Below are 26,238 nucleotides of genomic sequence, written 5' to 3'. Positions count from 1 at the left end.
ACATTCTTCCTTGTTATAAAGAAAATTTAAAGAATTGTTCCACTTCCAGTTGCATTCTCTAATTAAGTAGCAGTTTGCCACAGCTTTTATTTCCAGATTATTCCAAAAGCAAACAGTAAGCAACAACATTCTTTTAAAATGGCTTTTATTGAGACACTTTCAGGGCTTCTGCAACATGGTTAGTTGGTCCACTTCTTAGCTGGCTAAACTTTTCTGAAAGTCAACAAAGTCCACTCCCACCACCTCAGCAAGAAAGCACTCTTCTGTCTCTGCTCCAACACCCAAGCAGGACCCCACCCTGGCCATCTTGCACAAGTCTCTCACTAGTCCTCCATGGAGGATGAATAAGCCCAGGCCCAAGTCTTCCCACCTGTTAATCAGGCAGAGTAATTTCCAAACAAAGTGAGATGGCTTAAGTTCAGCTGGTATTACTATCCTCAAGTAACAGACCTTCTTAATTCCATTTCTCCCCACCTCCATTTGTTATTTGGGGATATCCTGTCCTAAGTATTAGCTGGCATCCACAGAATTTATAACCTGTGTAACAGAATTATATTAGCCCCATGCCACCCCTCATACTAAAGACTCTAGTTTTATGCTTTCTTCTGTATGGAGTAGCAGGACTAACATTTTACGGGGTGGTTGGGCAACTCTCAGGTAACAAAAACATCAATGAGATGAATCTTTTGGAAAGTCTTAGAATTATAGAAACCAGTCTCTTCAGAAGTGAGAGGTGGCTGCCAAGCCTCTGCCCTCTGCATGGATCAGAGTTACAATTGCTGAGAATGCTAATTCTGCTCCTTGTAACTTCCCTTCTTTAGTATGAGTTGATCTTGGGAATCTTTGCATAGTAAATATACCAGCTCCTTCCATCTTGAAAGCCCTCCAAATGGGTGATCTCCAAGCCTTTTTCTTATTAACAAGGTGGTTGAGTTATAACAAAAGAGAGTAGTTCCCTGTTTAGTACAATTGTTCCCATCATAAGGTGAAACCTAACATTTACTTCATTTAGAAGAAAGAACACCAGGGCATTAAGATTCTGCTTGCAAATTAATGCCAATTTATGTTTACATCCTTTTTATCATTGAGACATTTACATATATAAGCAGGGTATGCTCCTTAACAAAAGGGGGACTGGAAAAAAAAAAGAATGTTTATTTTAGCACTTAAAAAGGAAAAAGAAAAAAAACATTAACAGGTGCCTTGAAAGCCTCCTTCATGCCAGTGGCAGATCTTGGTCTCCACCAGTCTCTCCTCAGTGGCCCTGGCTCCATCTCGGATGAGAGCGCCATGGCATCAACTGGTACAGACATAATGGACACACAGGACTGTAATGTGTAATAAAGCAAATATTTACATTAAGCACAATACAGCAATTTATTTAGATGCTTAAAATGAATACAAAGGGAAATAAAGATCACAAAATTATACATACTACAACAGTGTGTCATATATTAAATGGTATAAATGAATACACCAGGTGGTGTTTAACTAAAGATAAAACTAAATATCCAAAATGCAGCACTCATTGGTTTGCTGCTTCAACACAACACACTTTCATACAGTTCTTAAAAGGTGTCAAAATTAGTAGCTGCAAAGTCAATTCTTGCGTGTGGTTTTAGCTTAAAAGATTTCAGAAAACAGATCTGAAATACCAGTTTTTGTTTGTCAGCTGTAATGTCAAGGATATTCAGAACAAGAAAAATTCTATAATACAAGAGAGTCCAGATATATATCTTACGTGGCTGGCCTCTGTTGCAAGATTGTACAAGGTTATGTGCAAAAACTAAGTCTGTTCAAAAGTTTATACTAGCGTAGTTTCAAGCTTTTGCTAGGTAAACTAGATACAGCGTTTGTTACACAGCAAGGGCAACACTAAAAAAGAAACATCTATGATGGGTACACAATAACAATATCATAAGCATTACCTGAATAGGTCTAAAAGACTGTACAAATATACATTTTAACTATTCAGAATGAATACATGAAAAAAAATCAATTTTCCCCAGTCTACTATACACATTGGATTGGTAGCGTGTATGTTGGCCCTATGCTACCATGTGAATCAGGATAACACTTCTTAAGGACATTCAACCAAACATTTTACAGAGGGAAAGAAATGTTGAGAAGGCAGATAAAATAAACCTCTGCTTTTCCTTGTGTGCATTCGTGAGCCACCAGCTTATTGGTTTTTCACATTTAGTTACTGTGTCTGTCACAGCAAGTTCTAAAGCAAATTAGACAGTCATGTATCATAGAAATAACCATCGGGACTGCAGTGGCCACATGTCCTTACAGCCTGATGACCCAGCAACTCAGAAGGCAGTACCAGTTAGAATATAGTTTTGCAGTCATACTCAAAGAACAGAGTTCCAGGCTGCAGCATGTCACTGATGCCAGAGAACCTGGCCCTGATGTCTGAGAACCTGTCACTTACGCCTGTTGGCTGCTCAGTTTAACTCCAGTTAAGCTGCCATGCATTGGCTCAGCTACTCCATCAGTCATGTTCTCAAACTGCTCTCCATCCTCACTGTCAATTGTGCTATTCTGCCACTCAATCTGTGGACCGGACAAGCGCTCATCATTTTCAGATGCATTCTTCCACTGTGACTGGTCCTTGGACCAAAACCCTTCAACTTTTCCATAGGAACTATTCTTCCATTTCAACTGCTCTCTGTCACCTTGCATGGTAGCCTTTTTTTTGGCAGCTGGCTTACTGCTCCTTGCATCCTCACTCTGGGAAGACTCATCGGACCAGGTTCCTGGTTTCATTTCACAAGTGTCCTCAAAGTCCGACACGTGCTGGGAACCAGGGCCGCTCTCAGACGGAGAAGCAGCACCTTTCCACTCTACAACATCATCTTGGTCAACCTCACTATCAGAAGCATCATGCATTAGTTTGGTTGTTTCCTCAGTCAAATGAATAGTTTCATATTTTGAACCATCCACATCTTTTTGGTCTAGCTTTCCCTCAGATTCTAAAGCATCCTCAGAAATTACTTTCTGTATATGCTCCTCTGGATTATCATTAGGGATTTTAGGCTCAACTTCAAAAACAGGGTCAAAAGGGCTACCACTTCCATTGGATTCTTCTTCCAAATTTTCAAAACTGTCTGAGGAATTGTCATCTTCCTTCCCAAGGTGGAGCTTTTTGTCAGCAGTTTTACTAGCATTAACTCTGGAATCTTTCTCATCATGATTTTCAAATAACCACTCAGCATCAAAATCCATCTCATGCTTAACCTTGTTTAACTCTTTCATGTTGAAGCCCAGTAACACACCAGGCTTGTACTTCTCACAGTCTCGGACACACTTCTTCCTCTTGTTACTAAAGTGGGAAGCAATGTCACTCTTCCATAACCATAAACTGGCTGCCAGCTTCTCAATTTCTCTCCTGGTGGGATAGGGCTGTTTGTTGAAATACTTTGTTAAGAAGCTTTTCCTGTCTTCATAGGAATCATCTTCATGACCCTTGGGGTCTAAAGCTAAAACAACAGGTTCCTCGGGCTTCTCCTCAAAGAAGCTGGGTGAATCACTATCATCATCTAACTTTCGCTTTTTCGTCAAGGGAAATTCTATTTGCTCGTAAGTGCGCTTCACAGGTGCCAGTCCTGGTGACTGATTAAGCCGAGAGGGTGCATTTGTCTTATCCTGGCCATTCTGGGTCTTCCCAACACCCCTGCAGTGAACTAGATGCAGAGTGATAGTTGAGGCAGTCATGTTGCTGGTATACACACCAAGGCAATGGATACATTTGTAGGTAAGCTTTTTCTCCACTGGATGAACCGTCTGAATAACTTGGTGCCTCTCTCGTAAGTGATGTGCAAGTGCATCAGATATGGGTCCTTTTAGGATTGAAAAGCAAAGAGGGCAAAGGGTTTTTCCGATATCTTTTTTATAGGGTACTGCAGCTTGAGGTGAACTTCTAACAGGGGCATCTGCTTTTTCCGGAACTTTTGGCTGTGGCTTTGGAGGGATTGGAGGGTTACTTTGGGCATGATAAGCAACAGATTCAGCTGGGGCATCCCTCAGGTTGTATGTGGTTACAAGAAGGTGAATGTTAGTGTGACTACCCTGCTGCAATGTCAAATCAAAACTCAAGGTAGAATCTGTTTTAGGTCCCAACTCTTCATCAATGTGAACCATCCTCATGTGTGCTGCCATCTTTTCCACATCATTGAAAGTTGAACGGCAGAATGGACAAGACAGACCATGAATTAACATATGGTTGAGCAGGGTATCTGTGGGCAAATAGCGATTACAGTAGAGGCATTTGCTAGTAAAATTGTGGATTTTCATAATGTAGTTGGCTACTGCTGGGACTTTCTCAGCTTTATGTTCTTTTTCGAAGTGCACACTATAGACATTTTCAGGAAAAAGCTCATTACAGATTGTACATATTTTCCACTTTTGGGTTGAGGAAGTATTGGCCAGGGGTGGGCCTGTGGCAGCTGCAGTAGGTTTGGAACTGGACTGACCTAATACTCTGGATGCCTGGGACTGGGAGAGGGAAGGAGACTTTAACTGGCCGGATGAGACAGAAGAGGCATTAGCAGATTGCAGGGAATATCGTGCTGGTGCCTGGGACCTTTGCTCTGCCCCAAGCCCAAAAGATCTTCCATTTCCACTTGGAAGTAACTGCTTCACAGACTGAGACTGCTGAGGGATGGAAACTGGTGCGTTGCCACCCAGACCCAGTCTCATTGACTGACCAACGCCATAGCCCTGGCCTACAGATTTGACTCCATAATTGTTCTGCTGTAGGTGGACATTGGACATCATGTTGACTCCTGTAGAATTTAAGTTAGGCTTTGGTATTGAGAGTCGATTTACCATCTGCTGTGAAGGCAAAGACCGGACATTTCCAGAAGCAAGGGAACCAATTCTTGATTGGAGTCCCAGGCCCTTCTTCTCTTGAGGTTTGGGAGCAATTAGCATCAGAGGCTTGGATCGGGGAACTACCACATTTGTGTGCCCAATCATGGCAGTGACCTGATAGCCTATGCGTTCGTGGTCTTCGATGACATGCTGTACCAAAGCTTCATAGGACTTTGGTATGAAAAGGCATCGCTTGCAGTGAATACTACCCTCTTCCCAGGCATTTGGGCTTAAGGGGACAGCACCGTTGAGTGATTTTTCGCCTGACTTTGCTATGTAAGGTGCTGCCACATGCTGAAAATGTTCCCTGTAAATGTGCTTCCTAACTACTTCATAAAGAGGATCGCGGTAAGTGCACTTCTTACAGTAATAAACAGCTTGCTCCACACTGTCAGCCTGCTTAGGTTTAAGGCCATCATTTTTGCTTTTATCTTTGAAAGTGCTGAGGCTGCTACTTGGTGTGCTGGCGTTTGGAGCATGAAATATTTTAATGTGTGTTTCCAAAGTCTTTTTGTCTGCATTGAAGGTACAGTAGGGGCAATTAAGGAGAATCCTATTTTCAAAGTCTTCACTATGGACATTCCGAAAATGACTTTTGTAGGCAGAGAAGAATTTTGAAGAAAATGGACAAGCGCTGCAGCAAAAAGGTTTTGTCCGATAGTCCTAAAGAAAAGACAAGACTGGAATCAGAATGCCACTTCAGATAGGCAATAACAGGTTCTAGGTTCTTGTTCTTAAAAAACATTATTTTTAGAGCTGAAACTCTACCAGGTATATGGGTTAATAATGCGGATTTTATAATCAAAGAAAACACGATAATTTCAAAAGAAACATCAAAAGTGCTTTATTCAAAGTAATGTCTATTGTTAGCTACACATTTCCCCCATCTTTCAGGTAATCTGTGGATACCGTCCCTACAGAACTTTTCTTGTTTTGAGACAACCCATTCAGAGACCCAATTTTCCACTTCTTGGTATGTTTTGAAGTGCTGCTGAGAAAGTGCATGTGCCATTGATTGGAACAAATGGTAATCTGAAGAAGCAAGGTCTGGTGAATACCAGAATAACTTAACTTTCTGGCGGGTGTGTTAATACTTCCCCAGCAAGATCTTTTAACATGTCTTTAACTGGTTTTGAAGTGTGTAATGGTGCATCATCATGAAGCAAAATTACTTTGCCATATCTTCTGGCCCATTCTGGCCGTTTTACGATCAAAGTGTGGTTCAAATTGATTATTTGTTGTTGGTAGCGATCAGTATTAATGGTTTCACCTGGTTTTAGAAGCTCATAATACACCACAGCTTTCTGATCCCACCAAACGCAGAGCATTGTCTTCTTTCTGAAGCGATCTGGCCTTGAAGTCGATGTTGATGGCTGACCTGGATTAACCCATGGTTTTGTGCGTTTGGGATTCTCAAAATAAATCCACTTTTCATCACCAGTCACAACTCGATGCAAAAAAGACTTTCTTTCGTGCCGTTGAAGTAACATTTTACTGATGACTTTTCGGTTTTCCATTTGTCTTTCATTCAGTTGATGTGGCACCCATTTTCCTTCCTTTAAAATCTTTCCCATTGCCTGTAAACGATCGGAAATTGTTTGCTGAGCAACGTTTAATCTTTCTGCAAGTTGTTTTTGCGTTTGACATGCATCTTCATTCAATAATGCTTGTAATTGTTGGTCTTCAAACTTTTTTGGTTGACCTGGATGTTCTTTATCTTTCCCATCGAAATCATTACTTTTAAAGCTTTTAAACCAGTGTTCACAAGTATCTTGAGATGGAGCATGTTCACCATAAGCTTCCTGAAGTATACGATAACTTTCAGCAGCACTTTTCTTCAAAATAAAGTAATGAAGTAAAACTTCCCGCAAATGCTTTTTGGCACAAAATTCGACATTTTTAAACGTAAAATTATCTATGATGTTAACACCTTCAGAAAATTTGACATATGAAGTTTGAAGCTTGTTGTCAATACAACAAAATAGCATATATAACAAATTGCATATATACCAACTTATGTGTAACTCCAGCTATTGAAATCCGCATTATTAACCAGTACACGTGGTAAAGTATTGATTTTTTTCTTTTGCAAAATAAATTTATGAAACAAAGTCAAATGAGAAAGCTGTTTTAAACTAAATATTTTTGAGTTCCACACTGTAAATTTAAAAACAAACAAACAAAAACCCCTCAATTTTAAGTTCTTACTCAAATGCTTGGGAAAGATCAGAGTCACATTTGCTGATTGAATGGCTTGAAGATAAATGGTTTATAGGTAGATATGAACGAATAAACTGTGTAATCACTTTCACTCTGTGAATTAGTAAGGCTTTAGATTTACTATATAATAAAATTCAAAGCCCAGAGTGTTGTAGTACAATTAAGCAATAAAATATAAAGGCACACCTTTTATCCTTCCCATCATGGAAAAAATTTCATTAAAAAAAGGCACATCTTCAAAAATCTCAAAACATTTTTTCCTCTGATTGAAGTCCAGTATAGTTTTCAGATTTCATTGCTTATCAAAATACTGATCCAAAAGTAGGCTTTCTTCTACAAGCCATGCTCTTCTTCTTAAGAGCAGCCTCAAAAGAAGTAATGAATTGACAGCTTCTTTGATTCAAATTAAGAAGTAAAATAAAAAATGTCCCACAGACTGGGGAATCAATGATGTTACCAAAAGCCAGAAGCACTGGTATCAAAGAGCAACTTCCAGAATTATGCTCATTGACACTTAATGTAGTAATTTGGTCCTTTGATGAGGACAGGTCACACAAGGTTGATTAGAGATTCTATTTTCTCCCTAGAAGCCTACTTTGTTTAAGATATTGGTTTGAATCAAAATAAAAGATCCACTTTCCCTTAAGTCTCAACCCTTCTTTAGTGTTGGCTTTGGGATTCATGAAACTGAATAATATGTCCCACTTGGAAGCTTTTGTATTCTAAGACTGTTGGTTAATACCTTTTCCTGGGGAATTAATAGTAAGAAAAAACCAGATAACTATACTATCAAATTTCTGAGGAAGAGTTTAAAAGTACTAATTCCTTGCCAAGTATGTTCTGATAAATGAACAGATATATAATCCAGAATTACAATTTCTACTGAAACAGGTAATTGTAAAGTTAGAATTGACAATCAACACTCCCGGTGGAAAAGGAAATACCATCTACTAACTTTCTCTCTGTCATATTTTCACCTGATACTTGTTAGTATCGCTGGTGCTGCACACTAGATGTAATATTGTTTTTAACTCCTATTTGTAAAAACTTATGTTATACCTCTCTGTCACTGCTATCTTACAGAACCACCAAACCCTCCCCCATGTGCTGGCTTAGGCCCTCCATAGAGGTGGGGTGAGAGCAACAAAAAGGATTAAGAAAACTTAAAAGGAAGAAAGAGTATGGTCTTCTCTTCTCTAGAAAAAACAAGAATTGCAACAGCCAGAAAATGGTGGATAATGGAGATGAACAGAATATTGGAGGGAAAATTTTAGAAATAGTGGTAGTACTTTTGGGGGAGGGGAGAATGCTGGTATATAATGGACTTCAGAACTTTAAGACACAAAATTTCTAAATTTCACACTTGAAGTTTTAGTCCAATGACAAAAAAGAGGTTTTTTCAAGTTTCCCTACTAAAGAAAATATGAAATACAGTCAGTCATGCGTCGCATTACCAACAGATATATGTTCTGAGAAATATATCATTAGAAGACTTAGTCATTGTATATCTAGATCAGGGGTCCTCAAACTATGGCCCGTGGGCCACATGCAAATACAAATATTGTATTTGTTCCCGTTTTGTTTTTTTACTTCAAAATAAGATATGTGCAGTGTGCATAGGAATTTGTTCATAGTTTTTTTTTAAACTATAGTCCGGCCCTCCAACGGTCTGAGGGACAGTGAACTGGCCCCCTGTTTAAAAAGTTTGAGGACCCCTGATCTAGATGGTATAGCCTACTACATACCTGGGCTATATGGTGTATAGCCTGTTACTCCTAGGCTACAAATCTGTATAACATGTTACTATAGTGAATACTACAGGCAATCTATAATAGTAAGAGCGTAATATGCTAATTAGAGCAGATGTCCTTCCTGGCGACCTTCCTGACAAAGCAGGGGCTGTAAGGGAAGCCTGGGTCCTGGGTACCAGAGGGAAGCCGGTGCCAGCAGCCAGGGGAAGGAAGGTGTACTCTTGCACGAATTTCGTGCATCGGGCCTCTAGTTATAACATGGTTAAACATTATGAATCTAAACACAGAATAGGTACAATAAAAATATAACATAAAAGATAAAAAATGGTAAACCTGTATAGAGAGAGCACTTACCAAGAATGGAGCCTGCAAGACTGAAGGTGCTCTGGGTGAATAAGTGAGTGAGTGAACATGAAGGCCTAGGACATTACTATACATGACTATAGACTTTATAAACACTGCACATACAGATTACACTAAATTCATTAAAAAATGTCTTTCAATAAATTAATTTTAGCTTACTGTAAACTTTTTACAAACTTAAAAATTTTAACTCTGACTCTTTTTATAACAGCTCAAAGCATAAACACATTGTATAGCTGTATAAAAATCATTTTTTCTTTATATCCTTATTCTACAAGCTTTTTTCTATTTAATTTTTAAAAATACTTTTTTTGTTGTTTTGTTAAACACACAAACACATTAGTCTAGCCCTATACAATGTCATATATATCACTGTCTTTCACCTCCACATCTCATCCCCATTGGAAGGTCTTCAGGGGTAGTAACACGCATCTCTGAGGATAACACTGCTTTCTTCTGGAACACCTCCTGAAGGACCTGCCTGAGGCTCTTCTTGAAGTGACTTTACTCTTTTCAGAAATACAGTGGAACCTCGTTTCTAGAACTTAATTCGTTCCAGAAAGCTGCTCGAAAACCGGATCTTTTTTCCCATTAGAAATAATGTAAATTGAATGTGTTCCAAACCCCTAGTGATTCCGTTCTAATCTTATAGATAGTACATGTGTACTGTTAAATTTATAAACAAACACTCCTTTTCTTAAATTAATTGAGCCACTCCCTACTAGCCTTAAACAAATTTTTCATACACTACTGCTTGGAAATGCTATCACCAGCTAATTGCTTTTCCTTTATACAATCAACAAGTTTTTCTACGTATTCAATTGCCTGTGATTGTTGTTTGGTGAACACTTTCACACCCTTAGGAATACCAGCACTCTCAAAATTCCCAAATTGTGCTAATCCTCGATTTCTCTAGCAACAAAAGCATTCTCTCCTTTGTTGCTTTTTATCTTACTGAGGTATCACATGAAAGGGTCACATCAAAAACAAGTTTTGGTTGACAACTGAGACATTTTTTACTGTGAATAATTTGGCTGAGAATCCAACTGTTCAAGATGGGATATGTTTGAGAACCGAGATTTGACTGTCCATAGTGGTTTGTTTGGTTTCTTTCTTTTTTCATTATAGATTTGCTTGTAAACAAATAATGCACCATGAACATTCCTCTCTATGTAATGAGAACCTTTCCATGTTTGGGTCCATGTTTTCAAACTTCGTCAGGAGCTTGCTGAATGAAGTCAGCAAAAACTTCTGCCAAAGCCTTCACCATGAAGTTTCTTTTTCTTCTCTTGCAGTTTCCTCTTCTCTTGCCTTTTCTTCAGCTATTTGTTCCTGTTCCCCACCTAATGAGTCCTCATTAGTCAGTCCCTCAGGAATCACCTCTAGGAGCTTCTCAGTGTCATCCTTATACATACACAGGTTAAAGTGGTTTGCCACTGTTCAGCCATGGCCTGACTGATTTTTGTAACATCCTCATCCTTGACAAATCCTTTGAAGTCATGGATGGACTTCTTGTGTGTCTTCTTCCAGATGCCTTTCATATATGCCTAGGTGACATCACCCTAAGCAGGTTTCTTATGCAGTCTTAGATATTGTAGTAATTCTAGAACTTCATCAGTATATTCTCAGTGTTTTTATATTGCAGCAATAGCCTGGGCAAAAGGTCCTGGCTTTAAAAGCTGCTATAACTCCTTGATCCATTGGTTGAATAAAAGAGGTTGTCTGGAGGGAGAAACACTACTTTGATGTTGGGGTGAAGATCACCAATAAAAGGAAGATGTCCGGCAGCATTATCAACAGTAAACAAAGTTCCTTGAAAGGTGTTATTCTCCAAATAGTATTTCTCCATTTTGCTGCTGTAGCAACTCAGGAGGGCATCTTGGAAGAGAAGCTGGGTCATCCATGACATCCTATTGCTCCTGTGTTATACTATCAGTGTTATACTACCAGCTTATTGATATGGTTGAAGACCCTGAGGTTCTCAGTGTGTCAGATCACAAAGGGTTCCAATTTGTAGCCTGCAACACTGCCCCCAGCAAAACTGCTATCCTGTCCTTAAAGCCTTGAAACTTGACATTGACTTGGCCTCCTTTTGGGCTGAAGACCTTTCAAGACATCTGTTTCCAGAGTATGGAGATTTCATCCATATAGAATTATTTACTCTGGCAAGTAATTTTCTTTCACAATCAGTTTATATAGTTTCCAAAAATTCTTCTGCTGCCTTCACATCAGCAATAGCAGACTCAACACTCACTTTTTCACATTATGTAATGAATGATGATTCATTTTTGAATCCTTTAAACTACTCAGAGCTAGCAGTATAGTCAACGTCACAAACAAACATTTTGCTTTGGCCATGATCGTCATGATGCTGAGAAATGTAAGCTTCTGTGTCTGGTCTTGAATTCAGGTCATCAGAAGTTTCTCCATATCTGATATTGGCCCTTTTTGAATTTTTGTTAGTCTCGTTGCCGTCAATGAAGCAGATCCTGTAACAGCTTCTGTCACTTTGTTCTTGTTCTTCAAGATTGTAGCTATGGTGGAATGGGACATGCCTGACTGCCCAGCAATAACCATCACCGGTTTTTCACCTTCATAGTCCTTAATCACTTTAATTTCATTTCCAGGTTAATCACTTGACATGGTCTCTCACTGTCAACATCAGCAATGGATTTTGTATGTTTAGGGGTCATGATGAATAAAACAAACAAGATTAAATCAATCACAAGAGAAATGATGCAATCAAGAGCTGTGGTAAACAGATATATGAAGCTGCTTCTGGTGTAGCATATACAGCATACTATTTTACAGCAAACTCTTTTTTGTGAGTAGAAAGATTATTCTATCAAATAACAATAAAATATATAACATTGTAAATATATAAACCAATAACAGTTTATCATTATCAAATATTTTGTACTGTATATAACTGTATATGCTATAGTTTTTTAAATCCTCACCCAAGGATATGTTTTTATTGATTTTTAGAAAGAGAAAGAGAGAGAGAGAGAGAGAGAGAGAGAGAGCGCACGAAACATTGATTGGCTGTCTCCTGCACGCACCCTGACCCGGGCTTGAACCCGCGACATAGTTATGTGCCCTAACCAAGAATCAAATCTGCAACCTTTGGTGTATGGAATGATGGTCCTACTGAGCCACTCGACCAGGGCTATGCTATACTTTTTTGATTGGCAGTGGTTTATTTACACCAGCATCACCAATAACACATGAGTAATGCATTACATTACTATCTTTCAACAGCTTCAACATTACTAGGTGACAGGATTTTCAGCTCTATTATAATCTTATGGGACCATCGTTGTATATTCAGTTCATTATTGACAAAAACATTATTACATGGCACATAACTGTAATCAATTTTGACATTTTTCCACTATGAAAGGCCTAGGGCTGAAAAGGGAGTACACCTGTCTCACTTACCTGGTTTTTTGTAAGTGAAGGGTCCCAAAGTCCTACATCCTCCCATGTAGTGTTTTTCAAATAAAAGTCATTAGGTTCAAACTGTTTAAAATCCTAGAAAACAGTGAAAAAAGTTTACAAAAACATAGTTGTATCAACTCTAGCCCAATCTTACTTAAATATCCTTTCTCTTAAATAGGGCTGGAGTGATGTGCCAGAAAATCAACCCCACCAAGAGCTAAACTAGGAGCCAGAAGACTCTCAGGAAACACAAAAAGGCACATGGAAGTTGCATTGAACATTTTATATCAACCAAATGTTCCCCTAATGATCAGACAGTTTCCAAGGAAAACACTGAAAGTTTTAATTAAAAATTTAGCCACAGATTAAATGCCAAAGTACCTTTCATTAGAGTAATGAAACTCATCAACTGTATTAGAATGGAGTGTAATGTTCACTTATAGCACTACAGATGTGATATTCTGGTTCTGTACAATAAATAAATAGATATGTTAGGGGTGGGGTAGTGGGGATTGGATTGGGAAGAAAACTCAAGATTTCTGAACCCAAAAAGGAAGAAAGCTATTCAAAGAAAATAAACAGTATTATGTTGAATTTATACTCATATAAAAATTTAATGGCCTGCATCTTCCCAGGCTAGGAAGATAGTCTTAGGGTATAATTCCCCTTGCTCCTAAAAGGTTCATAGTTCAGTGTGGGAAAACCAAATACATGTAAATTGCAGGATATGTAATGGGAGTAATCATGGGGGGAAAAATCATGCAGGATAGAAAAGGTGCCTTATTGCATTATTTATTCTATGAAGATTACCTCACTGAGTGTGATGTGAATGGATATTTCATCAGGCAGATCTACCTGAACTTGAGGGGTTGGAGAGGAAGTGGAGCCATCATCCATGATGGGAATAACTTAACTAGAGAAGCTGCAGTCTACATAATCCCTAGACTATTATTAGTGGGAATCAGGAAAAGAAAACCTGTTGAATAAAGGAAATTGCTTTTTTACTTTCAATTCCATCCAAACATTTACTGAGTACCTATTTTGTGCCCATCACTGTACTAGGTGCCTGGGATATACAGATGGACAAGCTATTTCTGCTCCCTGACCAGTTGGGGCTTAAAGACTAGTGGGGAATACAGCTTTAAACATTTGTCAATCAGAGGCTTTGTTGACCAACTAAACATAAGACCTGGAGCAATGAGATCTGGAAAAGGAGAAACCAATACACTGGCTATCCCACGGGGTTGTTATAAATAAAGCTCATAGAATAAAAGGCTAGAAAAACAGTTTGTAAAGTCCAAACTGTTATACAAGGGGAAGATAATGGTCTATGATGGGTCAAAAGGGCCAACAAATGCTCAAATCCTATGAAAGTGACGACGAGCACCCAAACCACCATGACTCAACAATCAGAAGGTCAACCAGAACATTCAGGTATATTAGAATGGGAACAGGCTCTGGAGTTCCAAAGACAGATCCTGCCACATGCATAGCTGTGAGGTGAACCTTTTTCCTTACAGTTTCTTCCTCTGTAAATTGGAGATAAGAATTTCTATATCCCTCCAGGGGTTGTTTTAAGGACTTGAAATTTAGAGATAATTTTAAAGCACCTAGTATATTGCCTGAGATGTGTATGTCCTCAATGGTAATTGCTTTTGCTTCAGGATGCAAAGATGAAAAAGCCCATTTTAGGGAGAAGGGAACAAGTTAAGCTAATTGAGAAAGCTATGGTGAAGCTAACGGTGAGGTTCAAAATCAGAATCACACCTAAGAGTTCACCATCCTGGCCGCTGACACAAAGTAATGGATCCGAAGCTGAGTCATGTTAAAATTAAAAAATGGCATGCTACTTACTTCTATGTGTTCTTTACAGTATTCCAACCCAATGTCACTAAGTATTTTTTTCACAGTTTTCCGGGCTTTTCTTAAACTGCCAAGATTGTTGACAGGAAGTTGGAACATAGTTTCTATTGGAAAAAAAAATTTAAGTCAAGTCAAAACATGTACAACTTGTAATATTTACTAATTCCACTGATAGTAGGATCAAAAACCCTGGCCCAGTCTGATAAAATAAGATGAATAGATATTTTAGTATTTTCTGAATACTTAAAAGAGGCAAGCATAAATAAGTGGTCTCTGATCTTTTCTATTTTCAACAAGACATTTTATGTTATAGATTGACTCTGAATCTAACCTGGCACAATTCTAATTAAACTTTTGGTGATGGACTTCTAAAGTTGAGAATTAGGTTAATAATACTGGTTATTTAAAAATCAAGTGTTAGTGCTTTCCTCCTTGTGATGTCAAACCTCCGAAAATAGAAAATGCTCACCATTTCAGCATTATTACCGTATAATTTTGAGTGCTAGGGAAAAGCAGCTTTTGTTGTCTGGGAATTGTCTAGAACATTAATTGCTATGGTATTCTTTTAAAAAAATGATTTGTATTCCTTAAAAAAAATGTTTTTATTGATTTTAGAGATAGAAGGGGGAGAGGGAGAGAGAAACATCGATCAGTTGGTTGCCTCCAGCATGTGTCCTGACCAGGGATTGAGCCTGCAACCTGGGCATATGCCCTGATTGGGAATCGAACCAGCGACCTTTTGCTGCACAGGTTGATGCTCAACCAACTGAGCAACACTGGCCAGGGCTTGTTATGGTATTTTTTAAAGAAACATTCTTAAATGTTTCTATATACCACAAAAGACACTAATGATTGTGTAACTTGCCCCTCAGCCAGCGCCATTCCTAGACAAAGGCACTCACTTATGGTCATGGAATGAATGCTGAGATGGGAAAAGGTAGGCACAGCATCAAATAATAGTAACTGTTATATGACTTTAGGGGAATCTTGAAAAATGAAAAGCCTGTATGTGTGGTGAGGGAAATGAAAAGTTATTTAAATGATAAGACCTACCAAAGAAGAAAATTTTTATTCATTTTCCCAAGGTCCTTAAAAGCAATGGTTTAGAAAATAGTAAAACTTGGGTGGATGAGAATGTGTATGGCTTCCAATGAGACCATAAATGTTTATTTTAAAAAACCATAACAATTTATCAACTTAATAATCTAAATCAACTTTACAGTATATAAGATCATTTTAAAAACCAAAAACAAAGGCAAAAAACAAAAGCTAAAGCATCAAATAATTAAAACTTAATACACGCAAACCTGCTTTTCTAATTAATAATAAAGGCTATTACTCTATAATACCACTACCATTTTTAAACCACAATCATGAAGTCAACTAATCCAAATGTCATACCATGTTACCTCATTTATTATTCTAATGCAAAAATCAATTAACTATGAAAAGTGGAAAAAAGGGTGAACCCTACTAAAACCAACAGTAACTCCTAGAAATTCTGAATCTGAATATATTACCAGAACTTAGACGTCTCACTATCCTATATAATAAAAGCCTAATATGCTAAGTGTCTGGTCGTCCAGTTGGCCATTCAACCAATCAAAGCATAATATGCTAGTGATATGCTAAGGCCGCTCAAGTGCTTGCTAGCTATGATGTGCACTGACCACCAGGGGGCAGATGCTCTTACCAGTAGGTTAGTTTGCTGCTGTGGTCCGGCTGATTGGGACTGAGTGACATGGGCCGGACCGACATGCCCTGGAGCCCTCCCAAGGTCCCTCCCTGGCTGGCCAACCTCCCACATCCCTCCCCGGCCCCAATCGTGCATCGGTGGGGTCATGGCTGGTGAGCATAGCAGCACTAAGGATGTCCGACTGCTAGCTTAGGCCCGCTTCCTGTGGGGAGCGGACCTAAGTCGGCAGCTGGATATCCCGAGGGCTCTTGGACTGTGAGAGGGTGCAGGCCAGGCTGAGGGGGACACCCCCCCCCGGCAGTGCACAAATTTTGTGCACTGGGCTTCTAGTATTCTATATGAAGAACCAAAGTTGAGCCAAAGAGAACTGTATTTCACTGAGAAAAACAGCCTTCTCACCTTCAAGATGGACTCCTACCACTTATAAAGCATGACTATGGTATTCTCTGCACTCTCTGCCATCCAATAACCTGTATAGTATCTCGCTAAGAGCAGACTTGAAAGTAACTTCTGATACAATTTAATGTGCACTCAAGGCCAAATCTATACCTTATGGAGATGTAAATGCTAAAGAGACGTCTTGTTTCTCTAGTCATTTATAAACTCTCTGTGGGTCAAAACCAGCAGAACGTTTGGAAGAAGTTAATTCTGCTTCACTTCAGAGCAGAGATGTGCCCAGAAGGCAGCCATTACTGGTTTCCTCTGCATCCTGGATAAGTAGCTCAACATCTCAGCAAAACAAATACACAAAGATTTGGAAATGTTGCCACCACTGACGCCACCAGTCCATATAGAAAACATCCAGGGGAGTCAAACTACAGCTCAGAATAAAGGAAAACTCATTCTTCTATGGAAAATACCAGGCATTCTAAGTGCCCACCCACTGCTAACAAAGTTCTTTGAAGATATCCAAATGAAGCACCTAGGTAGGAACCTGCATGGTAGGTACCCAATTAGTTCTGAAAAAGTGAGTATGCTCATAAGGGAGCTTCATTATAAAGAGCACAATTTATAAAAAGTGACATTTCTGCCATACAATAAACCTCGTTTACTTATTTAGGCTGAATTAAATAGGCTTGTAAATAAAATAATAATTCTGCTTATTGGAAAGTGCTGTATAAAAATGGTTCTTTGCTCTGATTAGTAACTAGGAGAAACCCAGGTTAAAGTTTATATACTGAAAGATGTAGAATATTCTGAACTAAGATTATAACTGTCTTCATGACATTTCTAATCTTGGGAATTCCATTATCTGCCCCTTTCCCCACATGGAGGTGTCCCCCATGTATTTGCCTTTTTTGTTCATCTGGAGTTGGAATAACACATTCATGTGTTAGAATCCTCAAAAGCATTTACAAAGATTCTCCTGTTGTTTTTTTGTTGTTGCTTTAAATTAAATAAAACAGGCACACAGTATAGGAATGTAAGCAAAGAAGGCTTCCCCTACTCCTATCATCTAGCTATGCAGCACCCCTTCCCACAGAAGGGGCCATTGTGTATACTTCTTGAGCTTTCCTGTGCTTATAACAAAACAAGCCAAAGGTTCCTTGAAAGAAAGCCTCCACCAAGCTCTATCAGTTAATGTCAATTATTATCAGTGACAGGTAGAATTCAACTCTTATTTTTTTCCATGCTTGCTGTAAAGAGAAAACTTCAAATCAATGGCTGGCTCCAGGATTCATTAATGTTATCTATTTGATTACTGTTTAAATACTTTTACAATTACCCTGGCCTCCTCTGCACCCCTCAAAAACCCTTTGAATTAGAAATCTGGAGAAGGTGCCCAAAACTTAAGTGATTAAAGGGTAGGAACAGAATAATTAGGAAACTCAGTGCCTTGAGATTAAGGACAGCTTCTTTACTTTTGCATAGAAAGAGAGCTAAAAACAAAATATTTAATTATTAGCCTTAGGGAGAAAGATGTCTTACAGTATGTTGAAAACAATATTGTGTAGAGATGGTCTTTGGAAGGAACACAAAGGGATGGGCTTACTTTCCCTCCTTTCTCTTGAACTACCCTTAACTGTCAGGATGGCCATTTTCACAAGGTCAGCACCATTATCCCAATACCAAGGAGAGCTCCCTTCAGCCAAACCATAAACCTCTTAGTTCATGGCATAAAAAAGGGAAAATATCCAATTTAATAGAATGGTACCATTGTTCACCTATTCATCAATAATTTTCAGAGCACCTTCACTTTGCCAGTCAATAAACTAGGAATAGAGAGATTAACAGCTCACAATTCTTATCCTTCAACAGCCCATCAATTCTAGGGGACAGATCTAGAGCACACAGTAGGCACAAGGTCATTGGCGTAAAGAAGATACTTTGTTTTTGTGTGCCCAACTTCCTCTTGAACCACCCCTGCTATTGATGTGCAATCAGTTAGGAGGAGGCCCTTCATCCTATAGAGCAGAGTGTATATGACGACTCAGGCCGACCAATTAAGAGTAGTCTATCTCAGTAGACATTGACGGTACAGAGTTGGGCATGTGCCTCAAATAGGGCTGACTGTAATGCTGAAAAACAGAGTCAGAACCTGCCATTTCATGGAGAAAGCAGAAGGTGAGGAAGATTCCTGCCCACATTGCTTAAGTTCCTCAATCCACCTGTGCCTGAAAGCCAGTCCCACTACCCTCTGACTTTTCAGAAATAAGAGCAAACACATTATCATTTTTTCTTAAGCTTTGGTTTATGTCCCTTGTAACCATAAGTCTTAGTAGTCCTGCAGTGGGACATAGAAGTAAGTAAGAGGAAAGATGGGGAATTTTGTGCAAAATAATTGTACTTCTAATTGGGTCTATCGGCAGAATAGGAGTTTACCAGAAAGATGTAGTTATTCTAAAAGACGCGTTGGCCCTAGTTTCATTAATAAAAAACACAATATGGAAAGAGTAAAACATTTTCTAAATTCTAAGAATTTGGGGAAAACTCAATGTATTAATAACAGAACTGAAGACAGGTAGCTTTTGGGTAAGCATATAATACCTGATGAGCTAGACCAGCCGTGGGCAAACTACGCGTTTGAAATGAATAAAACTATTGAAAAAAAAGACCGTACCCTTTTATGTAATGATGTTTACTTTGAATTTATATTAGTTCACACAAACACTCCATCCATGCTTTTGTTCCGGCCCTCCGGTCCAGTTTAAGAACCCATTGTGGCCCTCGAGTCAAAAAGTTTGCCCACCCCTGAGCTAGACCTAAATAACATTTTTCAGAATGATTTAAATTTATTGTTGAATGATTCAGTCACATTCCTTTTTTCCGATCAATCTTTGCAAATTATACCCTCATCTACTGATTGGGGCCAAAACACTGAAGTTTTACTAAAATTCTGGGCCAAACTCCTACTCACATGCTTTCTGTGATTCAAAGTGCTGCTTTTCCAGATAACTGAAATAAAAATCTAAGATCCAAAGGCCTTGGCTACAGATGAATGACAACCATATAAATTATATATAAGACTGATCAAATGCATGTACCACTTTCTCCTCCAAGCAAAAACACTTCTTTACTCCAACTACTAAGAGGGTAAATAAAGGCAGAAGAGAGCCTGTCTCATGAGGAAATATATAGGCTGATTCTGACAGGAGAAGAATGATGATGCAGGATCAGTGACTGGACTTGACTGAAGGAAAGAAGTCATTACGTGGGGAACGTAATTATAATCACTTGGCTTGGATCTAGTCAGGTGTACTCAGGATCTTCTGAGTCAGAGAGATGAAGGGAAACCCAACAAATGATAGTGCTAGGTTTTAGCAGGCTCAAGGCAAGGTTTGCAGGACCTGACACACCAAGAGTCAATGGGGCTTGTCTATGTATGATAGTCCCTGCCAGATCAAAGATGGTATAATTTAGTCTCTATTTTTAGGGGTAGAAAAACAAACAAACAAACAAACAAACAAACAAACATTTATAACTGTGCCATTAGAAAATAAGACAAAACCAAACTCCCCCCCGCCCCCAATAAAACCCAACCTTAAACCTTTGACCAGGCATAGATAAATAAGCAAGCCAGGAGGAAAAAAAAAAAAGCCTCCAAATTAAACCTCTCCAGGTTATCCAGGTTATTTAAGCTATTACAAGTGTGGATCTAGCATGGCATTTTCCAGTACATAATTCTGCATATTTTATATTCATTCTTATATGATGTTACCCACGTTACTAATAAGAATACATGTTAATTTAACATACCAGAATATACGGAAGCAAATATGATCGTGTGTCCTAGTTTCCATCACCCACTGGTATAACTCTAATATAGGGATGGGCAAAAGTACATTTACAGTTGTAATACAAATAAATACAATAATTAATAAATAATAATACAACCCTTTGCCTTACCCTGTATTTGGGAACTGCAATCTAAACATATACCAGTCACAACTAATGCATATTAGCAAATGCAACAAAACAATTTTCATAAGGAAAGTATTTCTAACACTGCATTGAGAGCCAGACAAGGATGATTACATGTAAGAATGTTTACCCTTCTTCAGGGTAACACCTAAACATAAGCTGCTTAGTCTAAACCAGTGGTTTTTAACCCCACCCACCCCACCCTCCAAATCCTTGTTTCTAAAGAAATCTTAGATGAAATATAAAAAAAATTAAAAATGGAGGGGTTTGGGTTGAAATGAAGAAAGAAGTTCTCTGTCCCTAAATATCTCCTTGAAACAGTTACTTGTCTAAACTAAGCTCATAATGCAAACTTATGCCAACGTGGCTGTCTACTGAAACATAAAATCTGGACCTAGTGCGCAATCAATCAAAGCAGGAAATTTGGGGGCTATAGCAGAATTCCAATAGTTTAGTGAAAATACCCCCTAAATATAACTAGTCTGATCAAAATATGGTTATAGGAAGCCCACAGTAAGCCTAAGGATTATAACATAGCTTTTACTTTGATGTTGTCTTTAAAGCTGTAAAGATAAATATAACCCAAATTAACCGTTAAGAAATTCAGACCCTTGATACTTAACTCAAAACAAAGTACAGTTAGCTGACCTTTGCACAACGCGGAGGTGAGGGGAAGTGACTCCATGTGCTGTTGAAAATCCGAGTATAACTGAACTCCCTCAAATCTTGACCAGAAGACTTAACAATAAACATAAACAGTTGATTAACACGTTTATGTTAATATGTATTAACACACTTGTATACTAATATATACTGTATTCTTATAACACAGCTAAATAAAGGAAATCATAATAGAAAATACATTTATGTACTGTACATATTTATCGAAAAAATCTGCATATACTACTAGTAAGTGTGGGCCCATGCAGTCAACTGTATTCCAATTAATGCTGATGAAAGTATATAACAACCTATAACCCACACTGGGGTTTAAGAGTTAGAAATATGAAGTTTCTTTAAACAGCTAGGCATTTTAAGAAAATTCTCAGAGAGAATCAAAGCACCAGTTACTTCACTGATACCAGGATGGTACTTAACCCCTGCAACCCCAACAGATTTTGTAATGTCTCTGTGGAAACAGGACCTAGTTAAGATAAAAACAGTTTAGGCAAGAAAGAAAGATCATTCCCATATTCATACACTCTCTCTTCCTCCTACTTCCCCCCTCCCTCAGCAACATATTTAATACCTGTCAACATCACTCATTAAGAAAAACTGTGGTCATCATAAAACACTTTATTTTTATAAGCAATATGCGCTTATCTTTCCTGACTATTCTGGGATCTGAAGTGAACACAGACACCTTATTTGCTTTTAAGGGTGTCACTAAGTCTATATTTAAATTAAACCAGTTGTGAAAAGGTCTATATATTTGTATTTTTTAGAATGAACCTTGCCCAGCCAGCGTGGCTCAGTGATTGAGCACTGACCCATGAACCAGGAGGTCACAGTTCAATCCCCAGTCAGGGCACATGCCCAAGTTGTGGACCAGATCCCCAGTGAGGGGGTGGGGGGAGGAGGGCGGGACATGCAGGAGGCAGCTGACCAATGATTCTCATCCTTGATGTTCCTATCTCTCTCTCCTCCTCTCCCTTCCTCTCTGAAATCAATAAAAAATATATATATATGTGTATATATATAAACAAACAAAAAAATGAACCTTGAAAAGCCATGCTGGAACCACCCTCCAATACGTGAGCACACCAAGGTCCCAGACCTACATTCAATCTGGAAGCAATCATCCTACTCAATCTTTTTATAAAACACAGTTCTGAACAGAAGTAGCTGACCTGTCAATTTCCTTCCTATAAACTTGGGCAAAAGCTCTTCATAGAAAGGCAGCTCTGTCTTTTCTCTTTCTCAAGTTCCAAATACCACAGAACAAGTAACTGTCTGACTATCCCAGGGGCAGAATACTCTTTCGGATTAGCAGTTAAAACTGTGCAGCATGACAGAGGTAAGAAAGAAAAGAAAGTTTAGTCTCTTCTCTTAATGTGTAGTAGTGTTGAGCCTAAAAAGGGGGGTACTTAGAAAACCCTGGAAAATTAGAAACTATTTTGCAAATGAAGACACACTTGTACCAAAAGCTAAATCTGAAAAATGAACATCACTTACATTGCTCAGGATCATCATATTGGAACACTGTTAATAAAGGCAAGAAGTAGGAAGAAAATGTTATCTATTTCTGTTTTTATTACTAACTGCATTGACTTTTACTAGCCTGTTTGATAATGAAAATAAAATCAACACACCACCCAAATAATTGAGTAAAATATCAAATACAAATTGCCTCTAACTCAGGATAAAAAACACACCTTTGATTTTTTTCAATTTTTAACCAAATCAATTGTTAAATTCCACATATAATTAAGTTTTTATAACTATTTCTTTGGTCAGTAGAATATATTTATGAAGGCAGATTGAGTATATTTACCTAAATAGAGCATTCTGTATGAAAATAATTGGCCACAGGAATACTTTTACCCACTTTTTATAAACAATGTGTGAATTCCTTACACAAACAACTGGGCTCTAAGAGACTATTTCTATGTCTGATCACCTCAAAGGAGAGAAGCACAAACCCTACCAGGCAGCTCGTTTCACACTGGACAGCTCTGTTCACAAGCTTACTCTTTACAAGGTTTTGTAAATGCCTACAACTCTCAGGTCAGCTACAGAAGTCTAATCATTTAGTCACATAACAGCCATAAGTTTTTAAAACATTTCCTCCCTCCTTTCCAAGTTTTTCCCCTTCTCCAAGTTAACCATGCTCAGGTCTTTTCACCATTCCTTGTGCTATTGCATAAGCCAATCACCAATGAATAGGCTCCAGCTTGTCAATCTCTTTTGATGCCCTGAATTAACTGTTATTCCAGATGTGACAAAATCAGAATGTCAAGTGGGATAATACTTCTCTAATTCTGGATTTATTTTGAAATTAATGCTCCTGAAAGGTGCATTTGTGTTAGTGAAAGGCACTTCACACATATGATTACCCAAATCATTTTTTTTTGCGTATGTGCTGCCTTGTCAGCATTAGCTGGTTCAACTAGTGGAAAAAAGATATTCTATGCTGAATCCATGTCTGGTTAGAAAGGAAGTAACATCAGCTTTCTTTAAGTTATCTCCTCAATTGAAGGAGCATGAACATTCTGACTGCAAAATGAAAAAGAACCAATGTCCAGAACAGGCCTTAGGAAAGATAAGAGATTGAGATTCATGGTCCAAATCACAATATCAACTGCAATGTCACGGAAAAGCAGCGCTTTGAATCACTGAAAGAACCTATGGGATGTCTAATCTAAACTCTTCTCATTTTACATATTAGCAACTGAGGTGAAGCAACTGGTCTAAAGATGATCAGTTTGTCAGTGACAGAACCAGATCTCATACTTATATCCAGATCTAGGATGCAGCGCTCCCCCCATTACTCACACAGATGAAACTCTGATCTCTGACATTAATTAAAAGTGAACAACAGCATGTTACATATGTATATCCAAAAAGTGCCACTTCAATCCCCAGGATGAAGTGATGTAAAAATGTTAGCCAAACTAGCTCAAGTGGTGATCCAGAGATTAAGAATGTACACTCGTGTCTGGTTAGATAGTCCAATCACTCCCAGAGAAGAACTGCAACAAGAACTCAGTTCTGAGACCATTTGCCCTAAAGTGCTCTTTACCATCACCGTGGATGCCAACATTCACTAGATAGTCACATCTGAAAGATATCTTTCTACCCAAATTGTAATGGTAGTATCATGCAAAAGGAAAACCATAACCTTGGTATCCTTAAATAAAACAATAGCTTTTAAAAAAACAAAGGTATGCTATGTTTCTCATTTATCATCTTCTCATTATCAATACTCAAATTGCTTGGGAAAGCAGAGGCTTTGGTGATTTTTTTTTCTTTTCCTGGAGGGCAGGGCTAGACAGGAGGCTAGTCAGCTCGTAACTGCCTCTTTAGCAACTTTCCCCCCAAAAGTTCCATTCATTTTTGTTAAAAAAAAACAATTGAGAAATGAAACATACATCCACAAAACAGTAACAACAAACTTGTACACTAACGTTATCATCAGTATTCATAATACCCAAGGAGAAACAACCCAAATCTTCAACTGACAAATGAATAAATAAAATACGGTATATCCACACAATGGAATATGATTCAACCACAAAAAGGAATGATGTACTGATACATGCTCCAACATGGATGAACCCTGAAAACATTGTTAAGTTAGTCACAAAAGTCTACTTATTGTATGATTCCATTTACATGAAATGTCTAGGAAAGGCAAATCTTCAGAGATAGAAAGGAGATTAAAGTTGCCTAGAGCTTGGGGATTTAGAGGAAAAAATAGAAGGTGACTGCTAACTGGGTACTTTGTAAGTAGTAAAAATATTCTGTAAGTGATTCTGGTGTCAGTTGCACAACTCTGTGAATATACTAAAAACATTTAATTGTACACTTTTAATCAGTGAATTGTATTTCAAGGAAGCTGGTACCCACCCTCCCCCCATCAATTAGGCCTAGTATATGATTACAAAATATGGATAAGGCAAAGAATAAACAAAAGAAGCTTTACACAAAGACAATAATAGTTAACACTGGGATAATATTTATCCTTCCAGATTTTTATGCAAGCATACATTTGTTTTTCTTTTAAAAGAAACAATCTATTTATTTCAGTGTTTATACAGGCAGCAAGAAAAGCAATGTTGCTCGAAAATTTTGCAAATTTCTATTTTAAGAACTGTGTTTTCCAATAAGATAGATATTTATCATAAATAGCTATTAAGCTTAAAATGCGCTTAATCTGAACTGAGATTATTTTGATTATTTATATTGTGGTAAAATACACATAAACACCATTAAGATGGTAAATTTTATATGTGTATAGTTCAATAGTATTGAATAGTCAGAACATTGTGCTATCATCACTACCATCCGTTGCTAGAACTCTTTTCATCTTGTACACTGAAACTCTATACCCATTAAACAATAACTCCCCATTTCTCCCTCTCTCTGTGCATCTGCCAACTACCATTCTACTTTGTCCAATTTTGACTACTCTAAGTATTTCATATAAATAGAATCATAAAATTATGTCTTTCTGTGACTGGCTTATTTTACTTGGCATAATGTCCCCAAGGTTTATCCATATTACAACGTATGTCAGAATTTCCTTCCTTTTTAAGACTGAATAATACTCCAGCTATGTATACACATTTTGCTTATTCATTCATCTGTTAATGGATACCTGTGTTGCTTCTACCTTTTAGCTATTGTGAATAAAACTGCTATGAACATGGCTATACAAGTATCTTTTCTAGATCTTATCGTATCACATAATTCTATGCTTCTATAGCAGCTCTACCTTTACCAGTACATCCCACCAACAGTACACAATTCCAATTTTTATCCACATCCTCATCAACATGTTTGCTGTTGACCTCTTTTCACATGCTTATTGGACAGTTGTGCATATCTTCTTTGCAGAAATGTCTGTTCAAGTTTTTTGCCCATTAAAACATATTCAGGATTTCCAATGTTTAGTATAAAATATGCAAAGTACCTCATAAATATCTTTACAAAAATATTGAT

At 38.0% G+C, this 26,238-nt stretch overlaps 1 protein-coding gene across 1 annotated transcript; it reads right to left on the bottom strand.

The window, feature by feature from the left end:
- Nucleotides 1–1,363: 1,363 nt before the first annotated feature.
- ADNP (activity dependent neuroprotector homeobox) lies at nt 1,364–20,744 on the bottom strand. The gene is made up of 4 exons (XM_081096928.1): nt 20,410–20,744; nt 14,508–14,620; nt 12,654–12,746; nt 1,364–5,541 (listed from the first exon to the last, which is right to left on the bottom strand). Exons 2-4 carry the CDS (start codon nt 14,613–14,615, stop codon nt 2,434–2,436), a joined length of 3,309 nt encoding a protein of 1,102 aa, XP_080953054.1. The 5' UTR covers nt 14,616–14,620; nt 20,410–20,744; the 3' UTR covers nt 1,364–2,433.
- Nucleotides 20,745–26,238: the final 5,494 nt, after the last annotated feature.

This window comes from Myotis nattereri, assembly GCF_964212035.1.
Source record: "Myotis nattereri genome assembly, chromosome: 8".
Taxonomy (NCBI): domain Eukaryota; kingdom Metazoa; phylum Chordata; class Mammalia; order Chiroptera; family Vespertilionidae; genus Myotis; species Myotis nattereri.
The sequence above is the reverse complement of the archived record's forward strand: the minus strand, read 5'-3'. Positions and strand labels throughout refer to the sequence as shown.